The 20,818-nt window shown below is 41.7% G+C and overlaps 1 protein-coding gene across 6 annotated transcripts in view; it reads right to left on the bottom strand.

Moving 5' to 3' along the window:
- The window catches only part of dennd4a (DENN/MADD domain containing 4A), a 161,926-nt gene that overhangs the window by 31,428 nt on the left and 109,680 nt on the right, over nucleotides 1-20,818 (bottom strand). For 3 of the 6 annotated variants that reach the window (XM_063066252.1, XM_063066257.1, XM_063066253.1), the window contains exons 17-22: nucleotides 19,083-19,211; nucleotides 13,710-13,857; nucleotides 11,662-11,790; nucleotides 11,326-11,442; nucleotides 2,333-2,476; nucleotides 1,100-1,255 (exon numbers count right to left, since the gene is read on the bottom strand). In XM_063066252.1, coding sequence (XP_062922322.1) covers nucleotides 1,100-1,255; nucleotides 2,333-2,476; nucleotides 11,326-11,442; nucleotides 11,662-11,790; nucleotides 13,710-13,857; nucleotides 19,083-19,211 — 823 coding nt within the window. The remainder of the gene's footprint in view (nucleotides 1-1,099; nucleotides 1,256-2,332; nucleotides 2,477-11,325; nucleotides 11,443-11,661; nucleotides 11,791-13,709; nucleotides 13,858-19,082; nucleotides 19,212-20,818) is intronic. The other 3 variants (XM_063066254.1, XM_063066256.1, XM_063066255.1) reach the window with 2 other exon arrangements.

Below are 20,818 nucleotides of genomic sequence, written 5' to 3'. Positions count from 1 at the left end.
GCAGTCCAAGCAGACCAGGCTTGCAGTGCAGCAGTGCTCTAAGTGCATCTCATTTTAAATGGATCACCCTGGGCAGTGCAGACAGAATAAAGAACTCAGCACCCCATACACATGGTTCTCTTTTGCACACTGGTTGTCTGTTAGTCTTTGTTATTTATGGCTTCTCGTAAATATTATCGTACTTCTTTATTTCCTGTAAATGCCTGCCAAAAATGAATCACAGAGTAGTATCTGGTGACATGTACATTGATGATAAATTTATTTTCACTTGCATCAGTAAACCTGGTGGGGGGGGGGAAGGCAGGGGAACAGAGGATACTTAGAACAAACTATTGTGATCAGGGATTAGAGATAGTTGGGACATTCAGTTGACCTGCTTCTAGAATTCTGCGCTGCATTCCTGGTGCCTTAGTGAAGGACCGAAGTGAGAGGCTGCAGCAAGTTCACATAATGAAACAAGCAGAACCTTGGTTTAATCATGCTGACAGAATTCAGGAGCTAAGAAAGAGAGTAAATAGACGCTTGAGGGAGAAAATTAGAGGGCTAATGGAAAAAGCAGGGGAATAGCTGTGGCTGGATTTACCTTGAAGGCAGAAGGTAAAAAATTTTTTTTGGGAAAGGGATAAAAAAATGAAAAAATTAAGTAAATAAGTACATAGGGATTGGATAATTATGTCTGCGGGCAGGAACAAGCACGAACAAATTGGGATATAATCACCTACAATGGTTGGTATATAGGCTTGTATGCAACATTTTGGACCAGTGGAAATGGTCCAGAAGGGTTGTATGGAAACTATTATTACCATTTTTCTTAACAACTAATTTCATTACTTAGCCTAATAGGTTAGATTTACCACAGTACATAATTATCTATTTAAATGTTTATTTTGCTTTTATATCATCTCAATGTGTACTTAAGAATGTATAAATAATTGTGGTTTTATACATATAAAAAAGGAAAAGGTTATATGTGTGAAAAAAGTACATGATAATTGTGAACTCCTTATCCAAATAAAAATAAAATTAAAAAAAAAAGAAAGTAAGTTGCAATAATCTTTAAATGGAATTTCCTGATATGAAACATGCCGGAATTACACACCATTGTTTTCCTCAGCATTAGGATTTGGCTGAGCAGCCTCCAAGTTGCAATTCATCTTCACGATGCTGGAGACCGATTTCAATTTGCTACTGCTTCCTTGAAATTCCAAATGGGGCAGACAATCTCCACTGCCCTTTGCACTTTCACACTCAGATACTGGAAGTAATGCAAAAAAAAAATCATTATTGGGCAAATTAACAAAAACATTTGATCTGAAAACATCATCTATGGAAAGGAATAAAGAGTTGACGTTTTCAGCCAAGAACCTTCATCAGCCATTCCTGATGAAAAGTTTCGGCCTGAAATATAGGCTCATGTTCCTCTCCATAGTTGCTGCCTGACCTACTGAGTTCCTCCAGCACTTTGTGTGTTGGTCTGGATTTCCAGCATCTACAGAAACTCTTGGGATTATAATTTAGTTACATGTTGAATTAATCAAATAAAACATCAGTAATAATGTGACCTTGGTTATTAATTCAGGGTAAAGTTGTCATTTAGGTAGTCTGAGAAATTGGAAACCAGCTTCTACAATGAACCCAGAATAGATCATCCAAATCAAATGGAAAGTGGAGTTGTCCAGAATCTGAAATCTGATCTAGTGTTTTAGGTTACACTTCTGAAGCTCTCACACTACAATACCACAGTTTAAGATGTCAAATAAATTCAGCCATTTGACTGCTGTTTCACTTTCAGGAATTCAGGAACAACTGGAACTAACATGGTGGCTGTTCGATCTTTTACTTGCTGTTTGACTAATCTCTCTCAACTCCCTTAATGCTCAGGTACTCGGAAGTGAAATACAAAAACAACACACACATAAAATGCTGGAGGAATTCAGAAGGTCAGGCAGCATCTATAGAGAGGAATAAACAGTCAAGGCTGAGACCTTTCATCAGGAATCAAACTTGTGGAATACAAACCTACTTTACAAACCAGGTGGCTGATTGTTTTTGATCTAGATTTGAGGGGCTGAGGAATCAGTAATCATCCCTACTCACAACTGCAGGTATGATTACTCCCAGAGCTTTTCAATTATCTTCCCATAGTCTAGCGACACCTCCCCAAACACCAAGACATTAATTCTGGACAACTCAAGCATAGCCAAGTGTACAAAGAGAGAGAACTATCTCCACCATGTGTTGTGATCAAATTTTCCATCAAATCCAGCCAGTTTATGCTATGTGAACCATACACAGAGATACGCTTTACAAAGGAATAAGAGTTGAGATGTACATGAACTGGAGTCGCTCTCTTTCTTGTCATCCTTGTCCACCGGCTGACACACAGCAGACTGCTCCGAGCCAAGGGCTGAAGGCACTTCACTCCGTCTCACCTCATCCTTCGATAATGAGTTGTATCCTAGATCTGACTGTCCACCTTAGACGACAATAATAAAACGCCATTACAGTGCTGATTAAATGCCTTTGTCAGCAAATCATAACATCCTTTACAATAGCTCCCAAAATACCAGAAACTATTACATACCATGGAATAACAGAACACTTGGAAAAAATGAATCAGATTGAGGGGATTTATAAAAAAGTAATAAAGCTATGTGAGTTTTTGGAAGATGAAACTAGTAGAAAAGGTAAGAGAGAACCAGTGGCTGTGGTGGCTTACGAGGTTAGCATGCAGATTTAGAGCACATGGGATTGGGTGCGATATACAGGATGAAGGAGAGATGACAGTCAGGAAACAGACAATACACGTGATGAAGGAGAGATGCCAGTCAGAAAACAGACAATATACGGGATGAGGGAGAGACGACAGTCAGGAAACAGACAATATACGGGATGAGGGAGAGACGACAGTCAGGAGACAGACAATATACGGGAGGAAGGAGAGATGACAGTCAGGAAACAGAGAGTATACGGAGTGAAGGAGAGACAACAGTCAGGAGACAGACAATACACGTGATGAAGGAGAGACGACAGTCAGGAAACAGACAATATACGGGAGGAAGGAGAGACAACAGTCAGGAAACAGACAATATACGGGATGAGGGAGAGACGACAGTCAGGAAACAGACAAAATACGGGAGGAAGGAGAGACGAGTCAGGAATCAGAGAGTATACGGAGTGAAGGAGAGACGACAGTCAGCAGACAGGCAATACATGTGATGAAGGAGAGACGACAGTCAGGAAACAGACAATATACGGGAGGAAGGGGAGACGACAGTCAGGAGACAGACAATATACGGGAGGAAGGGGAGACGCCAGTCAGGAAACAGACAATACACGGCATGACGGAGAGATGACAGTCAGGAAACAGAGAGTATACGGAGTGAAGGAGAGACGACAGTCAGGAAACAGACAATAGGAATAAACCATTCTTTATCTCGGTGATAGTCTGTGGTGCACCGGGTACTTGGACCCCAGCTGCTCACAATCTACATATATCAATGATTTGGCTGGTGGAGAATGAAAGGGGTCTGAAGAATATTTGGATGAGCAGAGGGAGAGGATGAGATTGTGCCTAACAAATATCAATGCACAAAATTGTGGAGTTATGCACTCAGCTGCATGTAACATGCATGAATGCTTGTCAACTAAAGGCCAAAATGAAGGTGCAATAAGCAGTTAGGAAGGCAAATGCTGCACTAGCTTTAATACCCAAGGACTTGAATACAGGAATAAGGAAGTTTCTTTGCTGAGACTGCATATGGAGCACTGTGTGCAGCTTTGATCTCCTTTCCCATGGATGTACTTGCCACAGAGGGAGAGCATTCACAAAATTTTAGGGTGTTGTATAAAGTGAGCTGGAATACACTGAAACCTTATTCTTGATAAGGTTTAGCAGATTGAAGGGAGATCTCTTTGAAACATGCAAATTCTCCAAGTACTTGACAGACTAGATTCAGGGTAGCTGTCTCCCTTCACTGAGGGTTATAGAACCAGGAGCCACAGTTGCAGGACAGGGACAGGCTATTAGGACAATCACGAGGAGAATTTTCTTCACTAGATGATGAAACTTCAGAATACTCTACTAAGGGCTGTGTGGGTTGTGTCATTATATTTATTCAAAACAAATATTGATAAGATTCCTGGACGTTAAGGGTTATGGGGATGGCGTAAAAATTGACACTGAGGTAGATCACCAGCCATTATCACAGTGAATGACACAACAGGCTGGAAAGCCAAGTGGCTGACTCTTGCTCCTTTTTGTTTGTCTTTAAGCAAAGGGAAGAGGGAGAAATAACCATTAGACAATTAATTCACACTGTCAAAAATCCAAAGAAGAATTTACTCTTCAGATGATCACCTTTGTCCAGTGGTTTGCTGCTTCAATCTGCAGTATATGTTATGGTTGAATGACAATAAACTTGAACTTGATCAGTAACCACAATCAACAAAGGTGATATTGCAAACCCTAAATACACCTTCACTCACACAGTGAAAGTGAGCCGTACCAAGAGAAAACAGTTGCAACACACAGGTTAACCACATCAAAGGTTTGTTACATATATTTTGAAACATACAGTGAAATATATCATTTTGTGTTAAATCAAATCAGGATTGTGCTGAGCAAGTGTCACCACACTTATGGCGATAACAGAGCATGCCCGCAAATCACTAACCCTAATCCACACGTCTTTGGACTGTGGGAGGAAACCCACATGGTCACGGGGAGAATGCACAATTTCCTTACAGACAGGATCGGAAATTGAACCTAGATCTTGCAGCCAGCACTCTGTAAAGTGTTGTGTTAACCATTAAGTTCCAGACTGATCTTGGCTAGAGCGCAAATAAACAGATGCAGATTATCACTGGCAAACGCAGCTTTCAAACAGAACGAAAGCCAATAACTGAGAGGATGTATCAACTTGGACCTTTTTAAATATTTACTTGGAAAATGCTTTTAGGATCAATGGAGCATGAACCGAGATGAGTTACAAAAACTCTGAGTAAGTCTGACTGAATGCTTATTTGGAAAGTTATTCATACACACTCCTTGCTTTAGGTGCAGCAACAGTTAAAGCAAACAATCTAAAGTGATTTTCGATTTTTGGAGGAGAGAGATAAATATACTCTTGATTGACAAACTAAATTGTTTGAAGAGGTATTAATACAGAAGAGACAATAGAAACACTGTCAAAGTAATTTACCTACATTACAGTTTGGCTGAGGTAACCAACAACAGACTTGTGGGTTCAAAAATGCCAAAGGAGCAGCAGAGTGGATTGTGGTAGGTGGTTTCAGAACAGAACACAGAGAGCTGGTGTGTAGGGTATAATATAACTAGGATAGTTATCCACAGTGAACGATGGCGAGTGCATGAATCAGTACTGGGATTACTGATGCTCACACTACATTCATGATTCTGGCTCTGGAATTAAAAACTATTTCTAAATATGTGGACGATTGCAAATTCAGTGGTGGGGATTGTAATGTATGAATCTATTTCTTTTAGAGCAATGACCCTACCCCTTAGCACTATGTATTGATCTGTTATTTGCGCATCCGCATTGACCTGTTCTCTACACATGTGCATCGCTCTCTCTCTCTCGCCCTCACTGCAATGTGAACACACCAGTTAAAGTCATCTCCCATGTGCATGCTTTTATTTAATATACATGTAGTTGTGCATAGACACAACAAATTGGCGATGAGTTCGAACCTGAATGTCAGAAAATATCATTGACTGCACTGACAGTTACAGGATGAAACAGAGACTTAAACAGCACCAGAAGGCCGTCCCAAAACTTAAAGTGAAAATAATGTGGCAATGGTTTCAGTCGGGAAACCTGATGAACTTGATAGCACTAATGAAGGCTGGGAGTTGTATATTGAGAGTGTTGAACTGTATTGTAATGCGAACAACATGGAGGAGCAAAAGAAAGCCCCTGTATTTCTTAGCTTAATGGGTGCAAGGATGTACAGTCTCTTATGCAACCAAGTAACCCCTGAGAAGCTGGCAAGCAAGAATTTTGATGAAATTGTTACAAGTTTACAAAATCACTTGAGCCTCAAACCGCTGATAATAGCCGAGATATTTCAATTTTATGAAAGGAACCAGTCAAAAGATGAAAGCCTTCCTGAATACATTGCAGAACTGCTCAAACTTTCCCAGTACTGTGACTTAGAGATGGACTTTCTGATGCATTAAGGGACAGGTTTGTATGTGGCTTGCACAGTCAAAGCACTCAAACGAGGCTACTGGCAGAAAGCGACATAACCGTTAGAGACATATCGTTAGAGACTGCAGCAAAGGATGTAACAGAACTACGGAAAAGGAGATTAGAATGTGAAATGCACAAAATGTCCCTGAATGTAGTGCTAAATGCCAGAAATGTTATTGATGTGGCAAATCCTTCCATGATGCAAATGACTGTTGGTTCAAAGAAAAAGTCTGCAGAAAATGTCATAGACAAGGCCACATAGAATGTGCAAAGCAGACAGAAAGCACAATCAAGTGAAAAGTCTCAAACACAAAACTAAGCAAATGCATAAAGTTACCAAATGTAAGACAGAATCAGACAACAGAGTCTGACGAAGGTGAACTGTCATGTCTAGAACTGCATGGGACAACTGAAGCGGATCACAATAGATGCATCTTGTGTAAAACTGAAAATGGAACTGGATAGAGGGTCAGCTTGTCTATAATTCCAGAGGCTGACTACAACAGACTATTTTAAGATACCATTAGAGAAGACCTCAACAATGCTAAAGCCTAACACAAGTGAAAAAATGTCTCCCAAAGGCAAACTGAAAGCAAATGTGACACATGGAGGCCAAATACAGCAGTTAGAGCTTTATGTATTGAAAAGTGGTTGGCCAGCATTTTTCGGATGCAAATCGTTGAGAAAAATTCAACTAGACTGGCATTCAATCAAAGCTCTCAGTGTGGCATCAACAGGCAACGGCAGGCCAAATGGTGGCACTAAGCAGAGACTGCCACAACTGCTTAATGCTAATGAGAAGGTGTTTGAGAAGGGTATTGGTAAACTCAAAGGCACGAAGGCCAGAATTGAACTGGATGAAGCAGCAACATCAAGATACCTTAAAGCGCGTCCGTTGCCTTACATACTATGTTCCAAAGTGGAGGTTGAACCACAGAGGTTGCAGGCGTCTGGAATTCTTTCCAAGGTTGAGTGGAGTGACTGGGCGACGCCCATTGTCCCAGTGATCAAGAAAGGAAAGGCCAGGACCTTTCACATATGTGGGATTTCAGAGTGAGCATCAACCCGGTGCTGCATACTATGCAGCACTCCCCGCCACGAATAGAAGACATTTTTTCATCTTTCGCGGGCAGGGAGAGGTTTTCAAAGATTGACTTGTCCATCAGTAAATGGAGATTGCGAAGTCAAGCAGGAAGTTCCTTACAATAAACACTCACAAGAGTCTGTTCCAGTACAACCGTCTCATCTTTGATGTCAGATTTGACAAAGACCAATAGACCAAGTGCTCCAAGATATCCCAGGAACACAATGCTACCTTGACAACATCATCATGACTGGTAAAAATAATGAAGAGCAGCTCCAGAACCCTGGTAGAGTGTTTACCAGGCTGAGTGAGTATGGTCTGTGCACAAAGAGAGACAAATGAGAGATTTTCAAGAATGAAATCTCAAGTTGTGGACATGTCATTGACAAGCAGGGCTTACATAAGTCACAAGAGAAGACTGAAGCAGTGCTACAGGCACCCAACTGGAAAATCTGTCACAATTCAGATCATACTCAGGCCTTGTAAACTACTACCACTGCTTTCTCTCCAACATTGCGACAGTTTTGCATCCATTCAATGCACTGTTGCAGACAGGAGCAAAGTGGGAATGGTCAGAAAGATGTAAAAGCGCTTTCAAGGAAACTAAGGGACTAATAACATCCTAAGAACTGCTCACCCATCATGACCCATCAGACTGGTGTGTGATGCGTCCTCCTATGGCATTGAAGCCGTTTAGTCACACATTATGAAAGATGCATCTGAAAGACCAATTGTGTTTCCTTCAAGATTACTGATGTGCGCATAATGCAACTACACATACATTGACCGAGAGGTTCTTAGTCTAGGGAATAAGGAAGTTCCACCACTACTCCTATGGACAAAAGTTTACACAAGGGTCAGCAACCCCTTTTGTCTGTTTTCAATCCCAGGAAGATAATTCCAGTGATGACAGCTACCCAGTTACAACATTGGGCACTATTTCTAGGACCCTACTCTTATGACATAAAAAGTCTAGGGTACCAAACAACACAGCAATGCTGATGGCTTGTCACGTCTTCCACTGCTGACAACTGAAGAAGAAAAGTCCTCAAACTGTGACCCAGTAGAAGTGTTCCACACCACATTGTGGACCAGTTGCTGGTAACAAATCCCGAAGTAATAAGAGAAATAAGGAATGACCCAACATTGTCAAAAGTCAATGACGTCACCATGGAAGGATGGCCAGCTCATTGTAGTCCTGAGTCTGTATGTCAAAGAACGCTGATGTGTGGATCTTGTGTGCAGTTCCTCTAAACTGCGCACCAGAACGTTAGAGAATCTGCACAAAGGTCACCTGGGTACAGTCAAGGTGAAAAGTCTTGCCTGGAGCTACGTGTGGTGGCCAGGAATAGATAAACAGAATGAAGGCTTGGCCAAAAGCTGTTCGGGAGGCCAAAACATCAAAATACACCCCACAGGCACCATTACACCCATGGGAGTGGCTGTCTTCACCATGGCAAAGAGTACATATTAACTTTGCTGGGCCATTCATGGACTCCATGTTCCTGATTGCTCATTCGAAATGGCCGGAGGTTATACCAATGAAGTCAACCACATCAGCAAAGACTATTACTGCTCTGAGGACTATCTGCGCTAGAAATGGCTTACCAGAACAAATTGTGAGTGACAACGGACCACAATGCACATCTGAAGAATTCGGACTATTCATGAAAAAAAATGGCATCAGACATTTCAAGTCAGCTCCTCACCACCCAGCAACGAGTAGGTTAGCTGAAAGGTTTATCCAAATATTTAAGAAATCCATTAAAGCAATAGACAAGGAATCAGAATCAGGTTTATTATCAGTGGCAGGTGTCGTGGAATTTGTTGACTTAGCAGCAGCAATTCAATGCAATACGTAATATAGAAGAAAAAATAATAATAACTCAATTACAGTATACATATATTGAATAGATTAAAAATAGCGCAAAAACAGTGAGGCAGTGTTCACGGGTTCAATGTCCATTTAGGAATCAAATGGCAGAGGGGAAGAAGCTGTTCCTGAATCGCTGAGTGTGTGCCTTCAGGCTTCTGAACCTCCTACCTGATGGTAACAGTGAGAAAAGGGCATGCCCTGGGTGCTGGAGGGGCTTAGTAACAGACGCTGCTGTTCTGAGACATTGCTCCTTGAAGATGCCCTGGGTACTTTGTAGGCTAGTACCCAAGATGGAAGTTGACCAATTTTACAACCTTCTGCAGCTTCTTTCAGTCCTGTGCAGTAGTCTCCCCCACCCCATACCAGACTGTGAAGCAGTCTGTCAGAATGTTCTCCAAGGTACATCTATAGACGTTTTGAGGAGGACATTTCTCTGAAGCACAGGATGGACAACTTCCTTTTTGTGTATCGGAACTCTGTTCATATGACGCCATATCAAACACCTGCAATGCTGTTCGTGAGCAGGAATCTGAGATCTCGCATAGACCTCCTGGAACCAGATCTCCGGAGGGAAGTGCAGAAGAAACTGTTCCACCAGTTGCCAAGTGAATCAGCGAGGAGCTTTAAGATTGGACAGGAAGTCCTTGATATGTACCTGACTGAGAAGGGGTTCTGAAACTTTTTTATGCCATGGATTCCCACCATTAACTGAGGGATCAGTGGACCTCAGCTTGGGAACCTCTGAGATAGAGGAATATGGAACTAATGCAGACACGTAGGTTTAGTATAGATAGAACTGATGGTCGGCATCGATAGGCCTGTTTCTATGTTGTAGAATGTTCTGTCTATGAATGTCGTTTACTTTGATTTTCAGAAGGCATTTGATAAGGTGCCACACATGAGGCTGCTTAACAAGATAAAATCCCATTGCGTTACAGGAAAGATACTGGCATGGATAGAGGAATGGCTGACAGGCAGGAGGCAGCGAGTGGGAATAAAAAGGGTCTTTTCTGGTTGGTTGCCAGTGACTAGTGGTATTCCTCAGGGGTCAGTATTGGGACCGCTACTTTTCACATTGTTTGTCAATGATTTGGATAATAGTATTGATGGCTTTGTGGCAACATTTGCAGATGATACGCAGATTGGTAGCGGGGTAGGTAGTGCTGAGGAAGCAATACAGTTGCAGCAGGATTAGACAAATTGGAAGAATGGGCAAAAAAGTGGCAGATGGAATACAGTGTTGGGAAATGTACGATGATGCATTTTGGTAAAAGGAACAATGGTGGAGACTATTATCTGAATGGCGAGAGGGCTCAAACATCAGAGGTGCAGAGGGACTTTGGAATCCTCCAGTAAGACTCCCAGAAGGTTAACTTACAGGTTGAGTGTGTGGTAAAGAGGGCAAATGCAATGTTGGCATTTAGTTCAGGGGAATCGAATATAAAAGCAAAGAGATAATGCTGAGCCTTTATAAAACACTAGTCAGGCTGCACTTGGAGAACTATCAATAGTTTTGGGCCCCATATCTCAGAAAGGATGTATTGTCATTGGAGGGAGTCCAGAGGATGTTCAGAAGGATGATTCTGGGAATGAAGGGGTTAATATATGAGGAGCGTTTGGCAGTCTTGGGCCTGTACTCACTGGAATTTAGAAGAATGTGGGGGGAATCTCATTGAAACCTACTGAATGTTGAAAGGACTCGATAAGGTGGATATGGAGAGAATGTTTCCTATGTGGGGGTATCCAGAACTTGAGGGCACAGCCTCAAAATTGAGGAGCGACTTTTAGAACAGAGGAAGGAAGAATTTTTTTTAGCCAGAGTAGTGAATCTGTGGAATGCTCTGCCACAGTCTCCAGTGGAGGCAAAGTCCATGGATATATTTAAGGCATAAGTTAATCATTTCGTGATAGGTCTGGGCATCAAAGGATATGGCAAGAAGGCAGGTAGGTGTAGGGGTTGGTTGGGGTCCGGGATCAGCCAAGATGGAGTGGTGGAGCAGACTCGATGGGTTGAACAGCATAATTCTGCTCCTATGTCTTATGTTGTACACCACATCTGGGAAAATGCTAAAAATTGTAACAATCAGGAAAAAAGTCTAAGTCAGTCAAAGCAGAACTAGAAAGGAGACAAAAAGTTAGACAATTACCTGAAAACATGTGGATATCCGCCAGTTCTGAGGAAATCCAGAGAGAAAGACTAGGAAGCCTTTCATTCAAGGACTCCTGACTGCCATACCCATAGCTGGAGCTAGAGCCAAGCCGAGCTGTGTGCAGAGAGCAGTAATACAAGGGTATGCCAGATGGTAGATGAACATAAAGAGGTTTATGGAAGGGCAAGATGCATGAGAAGCAGAAATTAAAAGCCACGTAAGATGGATACAAGCAGATAATTGCAGACAGACCAGAGGGAACAGCAAAAAGCAATGAACAAAACAAAAGAGAGGTTTTGAGTCAACAGATATTGATGACACCTTAAGATGTACCTGTACTAGATCTATCATCAGTGGAATCTACTTTCATTTGCTCCGAGCTGAACTGGGACTGCTCCACAGTGTTAGTTTCAGTAGAGCTATCCATGCTGCCGTGGCTAACAGCATCCAGATCACTGCCATCTGCTTGGAGAACAGACAGATTAGTACAAGTCACTGCAAACCGACAATTTCATTTTTCTCCCTCCCATCCTAAAGGGGTCGGAGTGGCCAACAAACATTATTGAGCTGGTGATTACACTAGTATTGGGTGTTAATATGCAGTTTAACTGTAAGGTTGGCATCAGAGTCTGAACCCTCACCTCTCTCTTTTTCTCTGTATATCCACACACACGCCGTCCCAGATAAAGGACTGCAAGACTGGGATCAATCTGGAAATCGGAACCCTTATCCCTTTCCTGGGTTACTGGAGCATTGACTCTACTGGCGAGCAAGCTAAGATTAGATACCAGCTGACCAATCAAATCTGTAATTGTCCTGACCCATATTGTTCAATAATTCGTTCTCTAAATTTGTTGAGTAACAGAATCTATTTAAAAAGGAATTGCCTCAAATAGAAGTTTTCTCAAAACTCCAAATTTCTGATTCCATTCAAATCCTATAAATCAATCTTATGTAAGTGAAACTAGAATCCAGGCATTCAGCCTCAAGATTCGGAGGAGTAAATTTAGGACAGAGATGAGAAGGAATTGCTTTCCCCCTAGAGTAATGAATCCGTGGAATTCTCTGCCCAACGAAGCAGTGGAGGCTACCTCAATAAATATATGTAAGATCTTTGGATAGATCTTTGCATAATAGGGGAATTAAGATCTCTGGGTAAAAGGGAGTTAGGTGAAGATGGGTCCATGGTCAGATCAGCCATGATCTAATTGACTGGTGGAGCAGGTTCGACGGGCCAGATGGCCGACTCCTGTTCCTATTTCTTATGTTCTTATGTGTCTGGCGTTAATACCAATGGTAATATTACTGAGTGAAATAAATGACTTGAAGCTGTTATTGGGCTCAGGGGCTTAGAAAACTAGAACACAGATGGATGGAATTATGGAATTGCAGAACCACCCTGAAATATTAGCCCAGCTCACTCAAGCCAGTAAATTTAATAATTCTTCTCCAGCTAAATTGGCAATCAGCATTTCCTAAAAATATATATACTTTCAATGAAATTATGCTAACTGAAAATACTTGATGGTGGATTGATTTATGCAAAAAATGTTGAATCAAACATTCCTACTCCAAACGGTTAAGCTGACAAATAGCTCTGCACCAAAAAAAAGTGCCTTTGTAACAGCAAAAGGCCCACCTTGCTGTTATTCTAACATTGCCATGACTTCCAACATAAATGCACATGAACGTGGCAGTTTATGGCAGGATTCTTAGCAGTGTGGAGGAACAGAGGGATCTTGGGGTCCACGACCACAGATCCCTTAAAGTTACTGTGCAAGTTAGTAAGGTTAAGGTGGTGTATTGGTGGGTTGGCCTTCATTAATCAGGGGACCAAATTCAAAGTAATATTGCAGCTCTATAAACACCATTAGACCACACTTGGAGGGTGCAGAGGAAATTTACCAGGATAAATAGGGTTAGTTATTAAATGATGGTCTCACCATTAGTACATTTCTTCCACGAACAAAAAACAACAGAAATCTATCAAAAAATAGTGTACAATACTCTAAAAAGGTCAGTCAATATTCTCCACACAATGCCGATCATGTTACTGAACTGAACACCCACAAATTTGGACAAATGATTTGAAGATATGGCTTCAATAGTTTAAGTCTAACTTACTACACTGAGTGACATGACCACTGAGCTGAGGGAAATTAGAATGGCCAATTAGTTCTGGCCTTGCCAGGTACACTATAGCCCTTGAATGCATTAGGAAAAAAAGTCCATAAAGCCATTTTTTAATGGAAAATGTGTTCCCTTAACTATATTTGCCAATATTTTTGACTAGAGTTTCTTTTAGACACAATGTGGTAGTTCAGCAATGTAACGCTCTCTGAGTTTCACTGTGTTCACTCCCAGGTCAATCTCAGTCTTACCTGACAGCACCTGTGCCTGTAGTGGGTTTGTTGGAGTCTTTTTCAAAGCTCTGCGGAATTGAGCTATTGCAAGTACAACATTCCTCAGCTTCATCCACAGGAAGTATCCACCTCTATTGCTTGATGGCCAAGTACTTTCTAAAACTGCCTGCAGAAAATCAACTGTAATCAGCCCAGTGTTCAAGCAGAGGTTAAATATCATGAAATTATCACATATTCCGCTGTGGACCTTAAGCAAAGCAGTTTTAATTCAATTTATAAGCTTTTAATTTAGATCTTAGCATGTGATATTAAAACTTCAATAATCTGGAATCCAATTGTTTGGAAAATCCTGAGGATTTCAGCATCCAGTTCCTTCATTCTAACAAACTGAACCATCCAAACTGAAACACACCAGGTTTGATTTCCTAAACACAAGAAATTCTGTCAATGCTGGAAATCTAAAGCAACACACACAAAACGCTAGAGGAACTCAGCAGGTCAGGCAGCATCTATAGAAGGGAATAAACAGTTGCTGTTTTGGGCCGAGACCCTTCATCAGGACTCATGAATAACAGAATATAAACAAACGTGTCCACTAGTTCTGATTCAGTTTCACCTTTCACTCACTTCCAACATTTCCTTCTGCCCACTCCCACCCCTTCACCTTTGTTGCCTCAGCATCACCACAGTATCTGACCTTTTATCATCCCCCTATCAGCCTCCGGGAATCCAAGTATTTCCTCCACCAGGTGGTTCAGTGACTTACTTGTACTTCACTTAATCTATAAACCATTTCCTGCTCACAATAAATTCTCGTTTGCAGCAATGAGACAAAATAGATTGTGTGATCACTTTAGGTAACACCTGCATTAAATCTGAGGCTACGTCCACACTAAGCCAGATAATTTTGAAAACGAAGCTTTTTCTCTTCGTTTTGATCCTCCGTCCACACTGAAACAGCGTTTTCATCCCCCCAAAATGGAGATTTTCGAAAACACTCTCCAGAGTGTGTAAATTTGAAAACGACTGTTTCGTGTTGCCGTGTGGATGGGGTAAATGGAGAGATTTAAAAACGTTGTCATGACACCACAACAACAATGCTTTTTCTGCTTCTGCTTGGTACTGCGCAAGCACTGCCAGACGGCTGTTATAACATGCAGTCAGTGTGAACGGCGTGAGAGTTAAATTGTAAAGTGAGCTTTTTTGACTAGATCCCCTAAATTGATTTGATTGAGTCTATCTTTAAAAATATTAATGTCAGAAATACTGCGCAGGTCTGGCGGCAGAAGATTCCAATCTCTTGTTGATCTTGGGTAGAGCACGGCTTCATGTGTGTTTTTTACTTTATTGTCTACGCTAATAGCTTGCTTGGAATTAAACATCTCCACTGCTTTGCTGACTTTGTAGTCATTTGTAACTCGCAGAATCAGCTCGACTTCATTGTCTGTCTAAACGAAGAAGTCCGGTCTGATTTTTCCAGCGGAGGTTTTCTTTGTATTCCTCGAAGACATTGTTGAAAACTTTCTTTCGCTGTTGTTGTTGGTACTCTAGTTTTTGACCAACGGAAATAGCACAACGCTGCCGCGGAAACGTAAATATTATACCATTTCCTCTTTGCTTGTTTTCTGTAGATGTGTCTGCTCATGCCCAGTAGGAGTAGATTCACCCAAATATCCGTTTTGGTGTGGACAGAGATATTTTGAAAAACACGTAGTGTGGACGCCTGTCATTTTTACTCGAAACGAGCGTTTTCAAAATTATCCGGTCTAGTGTGGACGTAGCCTGAGACTAGGTCTCTGAAGTTCTGTTCACCTGTCACTTGAAATTCCTGCCCCATTCCAACTCTGACCTCACGGATACTGACCACCCACATCATTTCAAAGAAGCTCAACTTGAGCTTAAGACCAGCTCCTCACTCTTTGATTAGGCAGATTGTAACCACTAACCATATTCTTTTTGAGAGAGCTGTTTGTGGCTCCTCTCTTAACACTCCCCAGGACACACCATTTGTTTTATTTGCCTCATCCCTTAGCACCCAACGTCGTCACCCCACATGGTCTAACAGATAGATAGATACTTTATTTACCCCAAAGGAAATTACAGTGTCACAGTAGCATTGCAAGTGCACAGATATACAAATATTAGAAGAGAAGAAAGAAAGAATTAAAAAAAAAGTTACCTCAGACAGTCTAACAGGAGGGGAGCCATCACTTCCCTGGCTATAGGTTGACTCATTACAGAGCCTAATGGCCGAGGGTAAGAATGACCTCATAGAGCAGCACAGGTGTCTCAGTCCATTACTAAAAGTGCTTCTCTGTTCAGCCAAGGTGGCATGCAGAGGGTGAGAAACATCATCCAGAATTGCCAGGATCTTCTGTAGAGTCTTTTGTTCTACCACAGCCTCCACTGTGACAAGTTTGACTCCTATAACAGAGCCAGCCTTTCTAATCAGTTTATTGACCCTGTTGGCATCACCCATGTTGATGCCATTGCCCCAGCACACCACAATATAGAAAATTGTACTGGTGACAAAAGACTGGTAGAACACATGAAGGACAAGCCTGTAGACTCCAAAGGACCTCAGTCTCCTCAGGAAGTAGAGACAACTCTTGTCCTTCTTGTACACAGAATTTGTGTTGGTGCTCCACTCGAGTCTGTCATTCAGGTGCACCACCAGGTACTTGTAGATCCTCACCACATTCACATCCTCACCAACAATAGTGCAATGCAGGCTTAGTCTTCCTAAAGTCCAGTCACCATCTCCTTTGTCTTACTCACGTTGAGCTGCAGATGATTCAACTTTCACCATTTGACAAAGTCCTCCACCACAGCCGTGTATTCATCCTCTTGACTTCCCTTTATATGCCCAACTATTGCTGAGTTATCAGTGAACTTCTGCAGATGACATGACTCAGTGTTGTATCTAAAGACTGAGGTATACGGGTAAACAGGAAGGGAACCAATACAACAGGAATTCTGCAGATGCTGGAAATTCAAGCAGCACACATCAAAGTTGCTGGTGAACACAGCAGGCCAGGCAGCATCTCTAGGAAGAGGTGCAGTCGACGTTTCAGGCTGAGACCCTTCGTCAGGACTAACTGAAGGAAGAGTTAACTATTTCACAGTTCTGGCTCCAAGCACTTACCTTACTACTGCCCTCATTAATCTTCCTCTATTTGCACTCTTTCAAAGAGGAGCTGAAAGCAACTGCGTCACCTGGACAACTCTGAACCCCCCTTTCAGAGACATTTCCTTTGTTCTCCTATTTCTCTCACTCTTGACATAATATAACACATGTTTCTGTTTCCTCAGTCTTCCAGCTCTGTTGGAGAGTTATTGGCCTGAAATATTTGTTTCTCTTCCCATAGATGGTAGTGCAATCTATGTTTCAAACATTTTGTATTTATATGAAAGTGACACCAGGACTGACCAGAAATGCGGGGTATTGGTTCACCTTAATCCTGAATTCCATTTTTGAAATGTGCTGAATGTGCTCATTTCAATTATATGGTGTGAAGGTTTGTTATCTCAGCTGTTTTCCTGATGTGAGCATGGGGGAATATCACAGCCACAATTTATGTCCTTTTTTCTCACTTACAGTCTCCTAAAACACTGAACAGACAAGGCCAAGACAAGCTTTGACAGCTCTTGGTCAAGTAGCTCACCAATTCAGTAAGGACACCCACTCTTGAGCAAACCACTAATTAGGTAGCTATCAGAGCCAGTTCCCATGGAAACAAGATCCCAGTACATTGGTGCCTTTAGAAGATAAAGGAAACATGCCAGGGGAAAACCAGTGCAGCAAAAGGCAATGCTTTTGTACATTGTGTATTTAATTCCAATTTTTAAAAGTTTGCGGAAGGGTTTGGATTTTTCAAGTTCACGTTCAAGTTTATTGTCACTCAACCAGCTAAACAAAATAACGTTCCTCTGGGAACAATGTTGTTCTAACAATGATTATAAATGCCTTCATCTACACTAAAGTTCTACAGCTTAATTCAATTCATTTGTGTTAAAGCTTAAAGTCACAAGCTTGATGGCAAATAATATTAATCATTTATGTGCCTTTTGCATTCTTGTTAAAGAGAAGATTGGTTGAAAATAGGTAATTTTCTGTGAACAACTGATAGGGAAATGAAATTTTCAGTCCTGGTCACCAGATTTTGATGGATTAGCTATCTATCCTCATGGGTTATGCAATGCAAGTTCGATGGGAATATCATCCATAGACCATTTATACTTCATTGACTAATAGGCAAATTCAACCAAAAAGGTCATCTTTGCAAGTAGGAAATTCACAAGCACTGTAGATTCTTCTAGGTGATAAACCATTGAAGCTAGAAATTTTAAAAATCTGCAATTAGCTTATTGATTTAACGTGGATATTTTTCAGATTGTTTTGGATTTATTATTCTTAATTAGATCCAGAAGAATTTATAGCTTACAATGAAATTGAAGAGGCCACCGAGCAGACATGACTCTTTTCGACTGAGGGAGGGAATATTCAGAATGATGTCACTTTTCTTCCACACCCCCTGCGTCCTTTTGACACTCCCATAAAGCTTTCTTGAACCACCCACGCTGCCACAGATGGACTGAAGTGTGATAAAATGCAGCATTGACAGTAGCTACAAAAGTCCACATTGACCTGTAAGACACAGGAGCAGCACCAGGCCATCTGGGCCCAGCCAGTCTTCTCCATTACGGCTGATTTATTTTCCCTCTCAACCCCATCCTCCTGCCTTGTCCCCGTTAACTTCTCCATCATGGCTGATTTAGTTTCCCTCTCAACCCCATCCTCCTGTCTTGTCCCCGTAACTTCTGACGCCCTGGCTAATCAAGAACACATCAACCTCTGCTTTAAACATATGTAGTGACTTGGCCTCCACAGCCATCTTGGTAAGGAATTCCACAGATTCACCACCATCTGGCTAAAGAAAGTCCTTATCTCTATTCTAAATGGACATCGCTCTATTCTGAAGCAGTACTCTCTGGTTCTAGATTCTTCCACTATTGCAATGTCCTCTGCATGTCCACTCTATCAGGCCCTTCAAAGCGATTACGGAACTCCCTGCCACCACCCAGGTCTTATCACTTATGAATTGCCAGTTGTTTTATGTGGTTTACTCTTTAACTTGCTTTGTAAATGTATCTTATGTCAATCTTCTGGAATATATTTTATTAGTTGTTAATTATTTGTGGTCAGTGTGTGGTGTGTGAGTTATCTGTACTGTGTTATGCACCTTGGTCCAGAGAGCATTGTTTTGTTTGGCAGTATTCATCGGTTGAATGACAATAAACTTGAAGTTTAAAATTAAGGAAGAATAAGCAAAGTTAGTTACAATAAAAAGCAACACCAAAATATTTCGGTAATGTACAGAAGGCCCCTACCTTATTATAGTAACCATATGTAATAGCGTTTGGGTGAACACCAGCTTTCTTCATCTCAAACAGGACTCTGACAGCTAATACTGGCTGTCCGTACTGGCCGCATAACTGCATCAGGACACGGTAACAGACCTAGCGCAGAAAACACAGTTTCCATCACTGACAGCTCCTTCACCAGGGGCTTCATTGTAATATCAAAATAAACTTTATACACAATAAAAATTATTTACAAGACAAAAAGTGCAATACATTTTAATTCTTACATACATAGTCAATGATTTTTGTACTGTTTTATTAGATCCCGAATCACTGCCGCCACTCATGTGGCCCTCTGGGGTGGCAAACTGGGACAATAAATGTGGGGCTTGCTCAACCAAACCAAACTCTCCCTCTCCAGTAGCAGAACTCCACACGATGGTCCTAACCCACTGAGCCCTTTCAGTTGCTGCACTAAGCTACGGTGCGTCCTGCAGCCTGGAATATGCCAGTTGGCAACATTCTCTACAGCAAGGGTTCCCAATCTTTTTTATGCCATGGACAAATACCACTTAGTAAGGAGTCCTTGGACCCCAGGGTTGGAATCCTGCCCTAAAGGCATCTTGATGTGCCGGCAGACCAACAAGTTTCAGGAAGACTTGGTGAAGGTGCTTAAGTAGTTCCCTGGAATACCCATTTTTCCCAGTTACTCCAGAATCAGATGTAGTTTGCAAAACTGTACGGTCATGTCTGCAACACTTCAAGGTTGTGAGGGGCATCACAAAAGGAATGACATTGTGTGCTTTCAATAACAAGCAACAGCCACGCGAAGAAAGCTCACCAACGCCTCCACTCCTTCAGGAGGCTAAAGAAATTTGGCACATCTCTGTCGACTTCCAACCATTTTTAATTGATCCTGAATTATAACAGCTTTGTACAGTAACTGCTCTGCCCACGACTGCAAGAAACTGCAGAGATTGTGTACTCAGCTGAGCACATCGCAGAAACCAGCCTCTCCTCCATGGATTCTGTCCACACCATGCTGCCATAGTAAAGTGGCCAGCAGAATCAAAGACCACCCCCCCCAACCTGGGACGTGCTTCTTCACCCACTGAAAGAAGATACAAGAACTTGAAAACACGTACACAGTTTCTATCCCACTGTTACCTATCCATGTACCTACCTAAATTTCTCTGAAGTGTTGAAATTGACCCCCATCTATCACTTGTGTTCCACAAACACTATCCACTGAGTGAAGTTGTTCCCCTCATGTTTCCATTAAATATTTAATATTTCATCCTCAGCCCATGACCTTTAGTTGTAGTCTCACCCAAACTCAGTGGAAAAAGCCTGCTTGCATTTACCCTGTCTATACCCTTCATAAATTTGTGTACCTCTATCATATCTCCCCTCAAATCTTCTACAGGAGAATAAAGTCCTAGCCTATTCAATCTTTCCCTATAACTCAGGTCCACCAGACCCTGCAACATCCTTGTATTTTTTTCGGCACTCTTTCAATCTTACTTAAATCTTTCCTGTAGGTAGGTGAACAAAACCACACACACTACTCCAAATTAGGCCTCACCAATGTCTTATAAATAACATTTCAACATCAACCCAGCTCCTGTACTCAATACATTGATTTATGAAGGCCAAGGTGCCAAAAGCTTTCTTTACGACTCCATCTACCTGTGATACCATTTGCAAGGAATTGTGAATCCATATTCCCAGATCCCTCTATTCTAGCACACTCCTCAGCACCC

The sequence above is a fragment of the Mobula hypostoma genome, chromosome 13 (genome assembly GCF_963921235.1).
Source record: "Mobula hypostoma chromosome 13, sMobHyp1.1, whole genome shotgun sequence".
Classification (NCBI taxonomy): Eukaryota; Metazoa; Chordata; class Chondrichthyes; order Myliobatiformes; family Myliobatidae; genus Mobula; species Mobula hypostoma.
Note: the sequence above shows the minus strand (reverse complement) of the source record. Positions and strands in the feature narration are given on the sequence as shown.